The sequence below is a fragment of the Haliotis cracherodii genome, unplaced genomic scaffold (genome assembly GCF_022045235.1).
Source record: "Haliotis cracherodii isolate W230 unplaced genomic scaffold, xgHalCrac1.p SCAF_13, whole genome shotgun sequence".
Classification (NCBI taxonomy): domain Eukaryota; kingdom Metazoa; phylum Mollusca; class Gastropoda; order Lepetellida; family Haliotidae; genus Haliotis; species Haliotis cracherodii.
Genome location: NW_027266268.1, coordinates 21230347 through 21244319, shown reverse-complemented (window position 1 = coordinate 21244319; position 13973 = coordinate 21230347). Strand labels below are relative to the sequence as shown.

At 41.8% G+C, this 13973-nt stretch overlaps 1 protein-coding gene across 1 annotated transcript; it reads right to left on the bottom strand.

Moving 5' to 3' along the window:
- Positions 1 to 3500: 3500 nt before the first annotated feature.
- Positions 3501 to 9093, bottom strand: LOC139458521 (uncharacterized). The gene is made up of 4 exons (XM_071239956.1): positions 8794 to 9093; positions 5478 to 6030; positions 4931 to 5059; positions 3501 to 3757 (listed from the first exon to the last, which is right to left on the bottom strand). The coding sequence occupies exons 1-4, from the start codon at positions 9091 to 9093 to the stop codon at positions 3501 to 3503; spliced, it is 1239 nt and encodes a 412-aa protein (XP_071096057.1).
- Positions 9094 to 13973: the final 4880 nt, after the last annotated feature.

The following is a 13973-nucleotide window of genomic DNA, read 5'->3' as shown; positions in this document are numbered from 1 at the left end:
ATCCTGTATTTTCATGTTAATTAAAAATGCTTGGCTAAGAGATAGAGTTTGACTATAGGTATCAGTTAAAAACTTTGAGACTCAGGTATAACACATGACATCGCGAATGTTCAATTAGTGTGACAATTCACTGTATCTCTGCAAACTGAAAAACAACCACATTAACTTCACTGAAATCCTCAGTCATATGCTACCGTTCTAGCAAACATAGTCATGGCATGACGAAGCCCAGTAATTCTCAGCCGAAACTCGGAATAATCCGAGACAAAAGAGTTATATATAAATATCAGTGAAAGAATACTTTGTCGTAAATATCGCATGTCTATCATCGTGGGGATATGTTCTATTCAATTATATGAATTCATGGACCTCTATTTTTCAAGGGAGCTCGGGTGGCCCAGTCGTCTAAGGTGCCGCGATTTGCTGTGCAGGGTTGCGTCCCTTGGGCACGCTAGAAACCTATGATTGAGGGTTCGAATCCCGGTTCGCCTCGATTAAGTTTCTAAGTTAGTCAGCACCATTCCCGTACTCGTCGGTTTCACGGAAGTGTTTAACGTCTGAGACCTGCATCACTTCGGGCTTTCCTCCAAACATTAAGCCGACACGCTGTGATATAACTGGAATACTGTTCAAAGCGGCGTTAAACCCAACTCACTCACTATATTTCAAACAAGGGGGGTAACTCGACTTTACTTTACATTACATTCGGGTGCTTCAATTTTACAATCACTGTGAAAAAGAAGCGGACTTAGAAAATACCGGCAAATTCACATATGTCACTATCGGGTGTGATCGTCATAACAGGCGTGAGAACGGCGGCGCCTTCAAGTTACCAGAAAAACAGCCCGAGGGATGTTGTTCTAAATGGCAAACAATAATTGGTTCAACAGAGCTGACGTTACCGGCTGGTTTTGGTAGTGTCGTAGGAATTGTCTTATTGATGTGACGTTACCGTGGACGACCGGCTCGTGGCAGGCCATGAGCTTTACTGTGCTGGGCTGTAGATAACGTCTCAACAGAGATGATATTGTGATGAACATTAGAATGTCTGGTAATTTCGTTTCGGCACCATTCTTGTTTGCAGCATACCGCGCAAAAACGTTGATTTCCAGCATTTTCAGAATGCCGTGGCATTGCGTGACAAAACTCGGAAATGCATCATTTTCAGAATTAAGTTGTTGTTATTTAAATTTGTATGTTTTTGATGTTTTTTTGTTTTGATTGTTTGTTTGTGTTTTGCTTCTTCTTCTCCTTTCTTTTTTTTGAGGGGGGGTGGGGGGTGAATGAATATTACAAGATGCGTTATTTTATTTTGTACTAACTGCATTGTTATTGAACTTCATATGAAGCACAGTTACTTTGTTCCGTTAGTATATTAGTAATATATATTTCATTGTGTCTGTTAAGGTGAACATAAAACGTACAAGTAATGTCGAAAACAAGTTTATTAAACCACTGCGGAACAACACTTGACAAACTATCAATGAAGCCAAATGCCACCCGAGTGTTTGGTAGTTTTACATTATCCAATAAATGTCAGGTTGTGTACCACTGGTGTTCTGGCTTTGCTTTCGTGACACAGCTTGTAGGGTATAGTTGTGAAGAACCCCACAGGAAGATAAAAAAAAGCAGCATTGAAGCCAATGAAGCACAACTGACTATGAATACACTTTCGTCGAATCCCCAACATAGTATGTTTAAGAGCAGGTAAATGAAAAAAAAAATCAAATATCAGCATAAAGTCTACTACACACACGTCATTTATGATTCAAAGGGTGAGTGCGTAAGAAGGTTTTACGCTGCTATTAACAATATTCCAGCAATATCACGGCGGGGGACACCAGAAATGGGCTTCACACATTGTACCCATGTTGGAATCGAACCCGGGTCTTTGGTGTGACGAGCAAACGCTTTAACCACTACGCTACCCGACCACCCCATGATTCAAAGGGAGTGTTCAAGCTTGATCAAAAGCTTCCATGTGAATCGATACTTTTTGTTGTAACAAACTTCTCTTCTCAAATTCTATGGGAATTCAAGCTGACGATCAATCCAAGCAGCAATGTATTCCACGACTGGTTTCTATTTAACCACAATAATAACAATAATAACAATGATAACAATAATAACAATGATGTGTTGACCAAGCAAAACAACAAATCGTCGATGTTCACTTGAATGGGAACGCAATTTATCCAATTAAATCAAATAAACATCTGTAGTTTAAAAAAATCTGTTTTCTAAAAGTCGTATGAGTTTTGTTTGTTTGTTTGTAGTTTAACGCCGCACCCAGCAATATTCCCGCTATATGGCGGCAGAAAAAAAAGTCGTATGACGGTACACCGAACACACTTATAGAAATACTGCTACACTCGTTTTCGTAAAAAAAAATATTGACGCGAGTTGCATTTTATTTATTACCCACACTTACATAAAAGAAAAAAGCGTTATCGTTACTGTTGACAATCCCTATCGGAAGTTGGCCCGAACTCTGGCTGCGCATGAATTGTGAAATGCCCAAATGCAGACATTTCAACATTCCCACCTAGACGCATTGGAAAAAAGTTCCTGTTGTTTTTGTATGAGTAATCGACAATGCAGCTAATATCAGGGAATAACAATTGTAATTAGAAGATTGTGCTTGTTTGTTTGTTGTTTAACGCGGCACTCAGCAATATTCCAGCTATATGACGGCGGTCTGGAAATAATCGAGTCTGGATCAGACAATCCAGTGATTAATATCATGAGCATCGATCCAGGCAATTGGGATCGATGACATGCATCAACCAAGTCAGTGAACCTGACCACCCGATCCTGTTAGTCGCCTCTTACGACAAGCATAGTCGCCTTTCACAGCAAGCATGGGTTGCTGAAGACCTATTCTACGCCGGAATCTTCACTGGTCTCATAATCTTTGAAACATATCAGTACAGATAGTTAATACATAATATGACAGAGTATATAATCACAGTAAAACAGGAAACAACCCGAAATGAATGTCATGGAATCAAAATAAACCAATGTAATCTTTATAAGGAAATATTCTTGGATATGCATTCGAAATGTAGAAATAAGGAGTTAGGTCTTTGAAAGGCATTTAGAAGTGATACACATAAGGAAGAGAATATAGGGATGTCAACTTCTTTATTATGAGGAACACAACGTTTCGGAGTATATGCTTACTCCTTCATCAGGTGAATGAATGCCATGCCGCAGAGAGCATATATATGTACATGTAAGGACAACAAAACTAATAAGATAACAAAAGGGGGAAAATACAAAGGGTAGAAGCTGACAAAGAAAGAGAGAAAATGATTTGCGCTGATAGGTGATTAGCAATAGACAATGGAAGCCTTTGTTAGCTTCTACCCTTTGTTATTTTCCACCTTTTGTTATCTTATCTGATGAAGGAGTAAGCATATACTCCGAAACATTGTGTTCCTCACAATAAAGAAGTTGTGTTCCATATATTCTCTTCCCTAAGTATTTACTTTGAGAATTTACATCCAGTTACATCTACGCTGGTAATGATCCGAACCGTTCTGGGAAGCTCGTTTGCTGTAGGCGACATCAAACCACGTGACTGCCTGCAAGAAGCATTTATTATGTTCCGTTTCAAAAGATCTGCACACGGTGTCAGCATCCAAGCACAACTGGGCACATTCTGCAGATGTCTTCGAATCATACTTTTGGACAGCGTGCCCTTTGATGACTTTGTCCACGTAGAGGGTGAACTGAGATCCAACGGAAAAACAGTCTGTCACAAAGTGAAAAAGCCGTTTAACAGGACATGTCAAAATACATTTTGACATTATCGTCACCTTAACCGAAATGATCATGCTTAATCATGGTCGTTGTGAAAAGATGTTGTTTGATTCTTGTTAAAAAAATTAAGTTATTCAGACCAGTGTTTGTTTCTTTGTTGTTTAACGCCGCACTCAGCAATATTCGAGATATGTGACGGCGGTCTGGAAATAATCGAGTCTGGACCAGACAATCCAGTGATTCACATAATTGCTTTACTTTGGTTTGTTTGTTGTTTTACGCCACACTCAGCAATATCCCAGCTATATGACGGCGTCTGTAAGTAATTGACCAGACAATCCAGTGATTGATATCATGAGCATCGATCCACGCCATTGGGATCGATGACATGTTTCAACCAAGTCAGCGAGCCTGACCACCCGATCCCGTTCGTTGCCTCTTACGACAAGCTTATATTCGGACCAGTGAGTAGTAGTGTTTTTTGTGGCAGACTGGAATTTGAATTTTAGTATTTTCCGTCTCTTCTACCCTTGGGGCAATGTTAATATCATGTGATGTTTCTAGGATATAATATGCAGTTCAGCATGGAATGTAAAAAGTGTTCCCATTAAACAATGTTAAAGCAAACAGTTTGAGTCCTAAATGTTTTGTTGTGTAAAAGATAAAACGACTGTTTCATAGTACTTTTTACTACTTGGTTTACCGATGTATTTCGTAATCATAAACTTGGAAATAAGACTGATTTTTTCAATTTAATAAAAGCGACAAAAGTATTTGCATAATCATGGTAACCCACATGTTAAATTTCACATTCAAAACTTAATGAATGATACTGTCATACATGGGGTGGAGGCACGGGTGGCCCAGTCGTCTAAGGCGCCGCGATTCGCTGTGCAGAGTTGCGTCCCTTGGGCACGCCAGAAACCTGTGATTGTGGGTTGGAATCCTGGTTCGCCCCGATTATGTTTCTAGGTATGTCAGCACCATACCCGTGCTCGTGGGTTTCACCGAAGTGGTAAACGTCTGAGGCCTGCATCACTTCGGGCTTTCCTCCCACATTAAGCTGAGACGCCGTGATATAACTGGAATACTGTTAAAAGCGGCGTTAAACCCAACTCACTCACTCACTCATACATGGGGTGATGTCAGTGTTACTGCGTGTTACCTGTCAGCTTTCTGCACACAACGCTGGTCTCGTCCATGTCGTATCCGATGGAACATATGCAGACCCCACCAGAGCAAGTCCTGCCAGGAGGTGTAGCACAGTCGACGTCCGTTACACATGTGCCGTTATCTGCAAAACACACGTGTACATTACACACAGAATGTACATCATATATACTCTAAGAAATTGTTCAAATTCCCCAATGGTAATTGAGCTGCAAAAAACATTCAAAAGATTCATTGGCTACCTGTTAGTTCTGGAGTCTGGGAAACGGCTACAGAGACAGGACAGGTTTTTTCATTTAATTTGACTTTCAGTAACTAAATTTCACATTCGAATGTTATATACAATTTATATATCCTACTGCGAATGTGACAAAAAGGTAGGAATTTCAAACAGAAATATTCAGGCATGCTTTTTGTATCCTACAACTAAACACTGACATTAACGCATTGTTTCCTTGTGATATGTTCGTGTATATTCTAATTTGGCCAACGGAATAGAAACTCATGCATAATACTTTAAAGTACTGCTGACGCATACATACACAGATCAGTTGTGCTCGCCAATGCGGTAGTTGAAGTTGATACTGGAGCCGATGTAGTCGGTGCAGATGTTGAAGTACCCAGTGAAGTTGTTGAAGTTGAAATGTGAGTTGTGGTCGTAACAGGGCTTGTCAGTTCAGAGTTGGTGGTCTCTGGCAATGTTGTTGCAGGGGTAGATGCTGGGGTAGTAGTAGTAGTAGTAGTAGTAGTAGCAGTAGTAGCAGTGGGAGTAGCAGTAGCAGCAGCAGCAGTAGCAGCAGTAACAGTAGTAGTAGTAGTAGTAGTTGATTCAGGGGTGATGGTTGGGGTGGTAGTGGCAATAGCAGTTGTAGTAGTCACTTCAAGTGGAGCAGGAGGTGCAGTAGACGTAGTTGCAGCTGCTGCCAGAGAAGACGTTGCAACAGCTGTTGTGGTTATTGCAAACTTTGTTGCCATTCCTGCTTCAGTAGTTTCTGGTGTTAACGCACCAAGACGTACACATATATGGGCTTTAGCAGTGTTGACGGGGATGCACATGTGGTTGGTACTGCATGGCTGATTTGCACATGCATGAGCCTACAAATAACCATAAGTACGCATGATAAGGTGCGTGTATGTTCGATAACAAGCCACGGGTGAGATTAAAGGGTTTGCATTCTTCAGTTAACGACACGAACACCATTGTGGACGGGACCGAGAAGATCCGGGGTAGAATAGGTCTTCAGCAACCCATGCTTACCGTAAAAGGCGACTATGCTTGTCGTAAGAGGCGACTAACGGGTTCGGGTGGTCAGGATCGCTGACTTGGTTGATGCATGTCATCGATCCCAGCGCACAGAGCACTTATGCACAGTGAATGCAGCGCTATACAAATGCATATATTGTTATTATCATCCCAATTGCATGGATCAATGCTCATGTTGTCAATCACTGGATTGTCTGGTCCAGACTCGATTATTTACAGACTGCAGTCATATAGCTGGAATTTGCTGACTGCGGCGTAAAACAGATCCGCATGAAGGGGAGCACAATTGGTGCCCATGGGGATGCCTACTTCTTGCCGTCATATTATATTGCTGAGTGCGGCGTTAAACAACAAACAAATAAATAAAACAAACGATTGTGGACTGTGTGTAACCAAGCATGCTCTTTTGTTTGTTTGTTGTTGAACGCCGTACTCAGCAATATAATATGACGGCAAGAAGTAGGCATCCCCATGGGCACCAGTTGTGCTCCCCTTCTTGCGGATCTGTTTCTTTATGCATATGAATCGGAATTTCTGTTCGGATTGGCAAAGTCAAAACAAGGTAATTTTGCCAAGAGGTTTAACTTAAGCTTCAGGTATATCGATGATCTGATATTGTTCAATAACAAACAAATAGCCAATTCCCTTTCACTGATTTACCAAACTGATCTAGAAACAAAGAAGACCAGTGAGACCGCCTCATCTGTTTCATATTTAGATCTATGCATAAAGTTTCAGAGTGGCAAAACAAGATATGGAACACCATTTCCCAAGTCTTACATGCTTACCAATTTCGCGAACACCTTGTGTCATCACTTCATTTCAGTGATCCATTTATTTAATATCCAACACTATTTTACCTATTTTAGTAAGTAACGAACGCAAATTGTGTCCCGAAGTATTTACTTTCATTTTTATATATTAACAACATACACCACCCTTCATATCCCACACCTTCAATCACCACCCATACCCACCGCTATTTCAACATGTTATATCGTCGCTTGGGTGACACTTATGATTGTTCGCGCTTCGAGGATAGTATGGACGTCAACAGTTTCAAGAAATTGATGTATGAGTGAAGATCCGGGGTAGAATAGGTCTTCAGGAACCCATGCTTGCCGTAAATGGCGACCATGGATCGGGTGGTCAGGCTCGCTGACTTGGTCCATGTATGTCATCGCACCACAATTCAACACAGGTCATCAATCCCAATTGCGTGGATCGATGTTCATGATGTCAATCACTGGATTGTCTGGTCCAGACTCGATTATTTACAGACCGCCGACATACAGCTGGAATATTGCTGAGTGCGGCGTTAAACAACAAACAAACAAACCAACCAACCAGTTGCGTGGATCGACGCCCATGACGTCGATCAGTGGATTGTCTGGTCCGGATTATTTACAGACCACCGTCAAGAGTGCGGCGTTAAACAAACAACTTCACAGACTGCACGAGTGCTCCAGATGCATGTACATGAATTGGTAGCACGCCGCAAGAGTCCCCAAAAAGTGAACAAATGTCAAGCTTTGGAAGTCAACTAGCTGATACTTTCGTTATTCCAAGTGTCTGTGACAAAGGAATGTGCTCTCTCTCTCCTGGGAAATACTACACAACAAGACAAAAAAGTGAGCAGGGCTCACTAATACCCCCGCCTAAACATAAGAAAAGCAATATTTTCTCAGAAACTCGACTTATCGACATCAAACTTCGCACCGCACCTCTCCTATTGGTATAAAATCTGAACACCCAATTGGAAAGTAGTTTTCAAGAGATAGCTCGCATTAATGTTGAGGTAACAAAGAAATAAATTCACAACATGAAAAACATAACTTTTTTACAGAACATACACACATCAAAATCAAACTTTGCACTGCATCTCTTCTGTTAGTATGGAAACTGTTCCCAAGATTTGAATAGATTCCAAGAAGCAGTTTTCAAGTGATACGCCGCACAAATGTTGGAAGTATAAAACATGTCAAAGTTCACAACATAAAAACCTTCATATGTTTTAAGAAAATACACATATCAAAATCAAACTTTGCACTGCACCTCTTCTATTGGTATGAGAACTGTTCACAAGATTTGAAATGCATCCATGTTTGTTTGTTGTTTAACGCCACACACAGCAATATTCCGTGAAGATCCAGGATAGAATAGGTCTTCAGCAACCCATACTTGCCGTAACAGGCGACTATGCGTGTCGTAAGAGGCGACAAAGGGGATCGGGTGGTCAGGCACGCTGACTTGGTGGATGCATGTCATCTAGTGATTAATACCATGAGCATTGATCCACGCAATTGGGATACGATGACATGCATAAACCAAGTCAGCGAGTCTGACCACCCGATCCCGTTAGTCGCCCGTACGGCAAGCATAGTCGCCTGTTACGGCAAACAAGGGTTGCTGAAGACCCATTCTACCCCGGATCTTCATGGGTCGAGAGGCACGTGTGTCCGCCTTGTGCAGTGATGGAGCCTTGACACATTCGTCTCATTGAGGCCACTAAACTTTGAATTCAATGGTAAACACCAGAAAATAATCAGTCTCTATCATCTCTTTCTGGAACAATTTTATTTTTACCCTCTTACCTGCTGTGTCATCTGTTGGACTTGTAGGTAGATGTTCTTGTCAGATACTTGCAAACTTTCCCTGTTCCCGGTCTTTGAATTCAGCTGACATTCCTTGGCCAACGACGACCAGTTGACCGAGAGACATCTGGATGAATAGCCACACAGTCGGCGACACTGCTTTAACGTTGTTCTTCGAAATATCTGGAACACAGACCCGGACAAAATCATGTCCAGTATTCCATCAAATTGTCCCTTTGATGCCACACATAAAGAAAAGTGTAGAATGAGAGCAGCTACAAATATGGTATTTGTATCCATTTGCTCCCGATTACTTCACGCATATACAGTTGAAGCGCTGAAGAGAGACCGACTCAGCTCGTCTCCTGAACCAGAAGGTAATGATGCAGAGATGCAATGACAAGTCGGGTCGAGAATCGATACTTCAGAAGCTTGTTTGTGTGATGTTTAACCCCTGTAGATCCGGGGTAGAATAGGTCTGCAGCAACCCATGCTTGCCGTAAAAAGCGACTATGCTTGTCGTAAGAGGCGATTAACGGGATCGGGTGGTGAGGCTCGCTGACTTGGTTGATGCATGTAATCGATCCCAATTGCGTGGGTGGATCGATGCTCATGTTGTCAATCACTGGAATGTCTGGTCCAGACTCGATATTCAGACCGCCGTCATATAGCTGGAATATTGCTGATTGCGGCGTTAAACAACAAACAAACAAAGAAAACAAATGATTCTCATGATGTCAATCACTGGATTGTCTGGTCCAGACTCGATTATTTACGGACCGCCGTCATATAGCTTGAATATTGCAGAGTGCGGCGTTAAACAAACAAACAATGCTGTTTAACCCTGCAGTCAGGTATAATCCTGCGGTGGACCACACAATCCACTGATGTCATGCCTATGTCATGGTTCATGATCGTCCAGGTATCAGTTCCCCGAAAATCAACTAACTTTTTTCAATAACTTTGACGGTTACCTTTATCTTTGTCTGGTGAAATATTTTCAAATCTGTCTACGATGTGAGATCGCTTGTTTCTCATGCATATTTCACCATAACATTAGAGAGACGACATGCTTCTATATTTCCATGGCATGTTCGAGAGCTTCAGACCAATTTGTATCCATAGAAATGCTTTATCTATCGGAGTAGCACAGCGACAATTATCAGTTGATACTAGACATGCTATTTGTCTGAGATTAACTGTACCAGGAAGTGTTTTTTTTAATTATTGATAAAACCCAGGGTAGAAAAGGGCGTCAGCAACCCATGCATGCCATAAAAGGTGATATTTGTCGAAAGAGGCGGCTAACGGGATCGGGTAGTCAGGCTCGCTGACTTGGTTGATGCATGTCATCGTATCCCAATTGCGTAGATCGATTCGCTTGATGTCAATCACTGGATTGTCTGGTCCAGACTAGATTATGTACAGAATATTGCTGAGTGCGGAGTTATACAACAAACAAACGAACGAACGAAGCAGCAAATTGAGAGCCAAAGTGCAAGTTGCACGTGCAAAAGGATCAGTATACACGTGCTTCGCCTTGGACCCTAAATTACAATTTCAACAATAAGACGCAATACAGGTCCTCGTGCTCTAACCAGTACATATACTATTATGATGTCCGCATTAATACCATTCCGTGAAGATTCCAGGGTAGAATCGGTCTTCAGCAACCCATGCTTGCCGTAAAAGGTGACTATGCTTGTCGTTAAAGGCGACTAACGGGATCGGTTGGTCAGGCTCGCTGACTTGGTTGATGCATGATATCGATCCCAATTGCGTGGATCGATGCTCATGATATTAATCACTGGATTGTCTGGTCCAGACTCGATTATTTACAGACCGCCGTCATATAGCTGAAATATTGCTGAGTGTAGCGTTAAACAACAAACAAACCACATTAATACCAGTCCCCCGAAACACACTAAACACACAATCACATTGATTTTTATTACATTAGTAAATCTTTCGTGTGGTATCCATATAAAATTGCGACATGATACCTCAGTGGGCTAGCACTATAAGACCGGCATAAGTAAAGGCCAGTTCGAGCAACCACTCACATATGTGCAAGCACGTCCCAATATAAGTAAACTCATATTGAACGAAACATAAAAGACCATTTCACGTCGCCTCACATTTCTTCCATGAGTATGATATTGTTAAGGGCGAGCACTCGTTTTTTTTCAGTAATTGACCATATGTAGCATTTTCCTTCAATACCCAATCCAAGGATAATAAACCTACTGCCACGTTTGCCTATTGCTTTGTAGATATCTTCCTATCTTGTACTAACCTAGACACAATTTATGGATAACACTTTCTTAAGTTACTGTAAAGGCGACATTTCGGTACAGATCATTATACCGTTGTCAGGCAAGATTGAATGATGGACATGATACAGAATATACATTGTAGGAGGAGGATTAACAGTAACAACAATTGCATTCAAGAGAGAGATTAACATGAGCAGTTTAAGTAATGATAACAAGGGGATAACACTGTAATACCATGATGGACAGAGAACACATAATGAGCAAGACAATGGCGAGTGAGTGTGGTTTTACGCCGCTTTTAGCAATTTTCCAGCACTATCACAGCGGGGGACACCAGAAATGGGCTTCACACATTGTACCCATATCGGGAAATGAACCCGGGTCTTCGGCGTGACGAGCGAACGCATTAACCACTAGGCTACCCGACCGCCCCTGGGAAGACAATAAGACAGGAAGCCAATTAAACAGGATATGTATACATAGGAGGGGTGATTATTGATTAATGAGTTCAAAGTAGGCGGAAGGGATGAAAGAGCCTTGATCTCTTTTGATTGATGGCTTGTGGCGGCGAATGTTGACTGCTTCTGTTAGTTTTCTTTTATTGAAGTCATGGAGGTTGTTGGAGAGGATTTGGACGTTTTCCCAGTTGATGTTGTGATTGGGGCAGTTGCTGATATGGTCTAAGATGGCTGATGTTTTTACAGTAATTTAAAAAGTGGCTATCCATAAAGTGTGTCTCATTTGTCATCCGTCAACCTGTAAGTAATGCCTATCAAACAATTCGTAATAACCTTGTTTCAGGTTTAACTTTTCCCAGTAAGACCTGATCCCGGGTATGAGGTTTTCCTTTTCCCCAGTGAGCTCTGGTATGAGGTTTTCCTTTTTCCCAGTGATCCCTGGTATGAGGTTTTCCTTTTCCCCAGCGATCCCTGGTATGAGGTTTTCCTTTTCCCCAGTGAGCTCTGGTATGAGGTTTTCCTTTTCCCCAGTGATCCCTGGTATGAGGTTTTCCTTTTTCCCAGTGATCCCTGGTGTGAGGTTTTCCTTTTCCCCAGTGATCCCTGGTATGAGGTTTTCCTTTTCCCCAGTGATCCCTTAGGTATGCCCGTTTGCGCTAAGACGGAACCCGGCCAAATGGCCATGAGAGGGGCACGAGTCGCTATTCGGCTTGTCCCGGAATAACACGACATCGTATTTGAGAAAGATATCACCTCTTTGTTTTACGAATAGAGGTAGTTAAACAAAGAATTGAATAGTTGGGAAACTACTGCAATGGCTGCCCGGCACGTAAAGCTTCACTTTGTGTGTGTGCAGTTGCATACACACGTTGTCCTGTTGAAACAGCTCCCTCTGGCGGTCAATGATTGGAAGAAGGTGAAATTGAAGAATTTGATTCATGTAGCGATTTGCTGTCAAATTTTCCCGAATTCACGTGCACAATGTCGGACTAAACGCTCATTTCGACTACCATGTCTTCACCTTCCATAAGGAAATATTATCAGAAAACCTAAAATGATCTTAAGGAACCAATTTGTGACCCTGTTATCATCAATTATTATGCGAACTCAGTGCGACGATGCGCGTATCTCAATCGCAAGACACATTTGATAAGTGTCTAGTTATCACCCTTTTCAGGCATTGTCATGGGATACAAAGAAGGCCTATTTCGGAGGTGAGGTTATCGCACTTATGTTGCGACGTGTATGCACGCAGTGTGTGTGTGTGTGTGTGTGTGTGTGTGTGTGTGTGTGTGTGTGTGTGTGTGTGTGTGCTTGTACTAGTCCGGATAAATGCCGATTTTATAGTGCTAGCTGTGTAATGATATACCATGCCGCAGTTTAACATGAATACCCCACTGAGACACTCTGTACTGACTACGAGTCGTCTCTGGGACTCCGAGACTTGAATGTCTTGACACTGCTAACTACACCGTTTAGTGTTCCAAAACAAACCGACCCCAATGCATTTTTAATGTATAGATGATCTAAGCTATAAGTTCTTCACTTTTTTACGGAAGTCAACTTTGAAGCCAAAGATGCGTAAATGACGATGAATACATTGTTTGAAGTCAAGTTATAATACATTACTTGTTTTCGAATCCCAAAGGGACTATATGTTGGAGCGTGCAAATTAAACACGTATATAATTCAAATGACTATGCACCGTCAGAATCTAGTCTATTGTAACAAATGAGTCTTTGGACATAGTTCCCACCCCATAAAGGGACATGTTGTATTTGCTTGGAAGATCAATGTGAATCGCTGATAGTTATTATGGTAACAACGTGTTTTTTGTTTAGCGCCACACTCGGAAATATTCAAACTGTAAGACGGCGGTCGGTACAAGGTTTATGGTAGACATGTGGAGAGCATTTGACGCTTCAGTGACAAAAATGATGTCCGATGCAATTCCCTATTTTGACTTGTACCAAATGATACCGTGATTTTCAGGTGAACAATTGACTTGCCTTTGCACGTGTTTGTAATGGGAGTAATCTGAGGGGCAAGATACGCTCATTTTTCGCGAAAAACTTGTATCATGACTGTTTCATACTGACCATACACACATGCTTATGATTTAGTTGGAATCACACAATGAACTCTGCTGTTAGCTGAGATTCTTATGATTATGGAAAGTTTGGTTTGTTTGTTGTTTAACGCCGCACTCAGCAATATTCCAGCTATATGACGGCGGTCTGTAAATAATCGAGTCTGGACCAGACAATCCAGTGATTTACATCATGAACATCGATCCACGCAATTGGGATCGATGACATGCATCAACCAAGTCAGCGAGCGTGACCAACCGATCCCGTTAGTCGCCCTTTTACGACAAGCATAGTCACCTTTTACGGCAAGCATGGGTTGCTGAAGACCTATTCTACCCCGATTATGGAAATGGTTT

Coding starts and splice junctions, on each gene's coding strand:
- LOC139458521 (XM_071239956.1), bottom strand. CDS start 9,093: ATGGATACAAATACCATATTTGTAGCTGCTCTCATTCTACACTTTTCT. Junction 6,031..8,793: donor TCCAACAGATGACACAGCAG/GTAAGAGGGTAA, acceptor GGTTATTTGTAG/GCTCATGCATGTGCAAATCA. Junction 5,060..5,477: donor GGCGAGCACAACTGATCTGT/GTATGTATGCGT, acceptor TGTGTTTTGCAG/ATAACGGCACATGTGTAACG.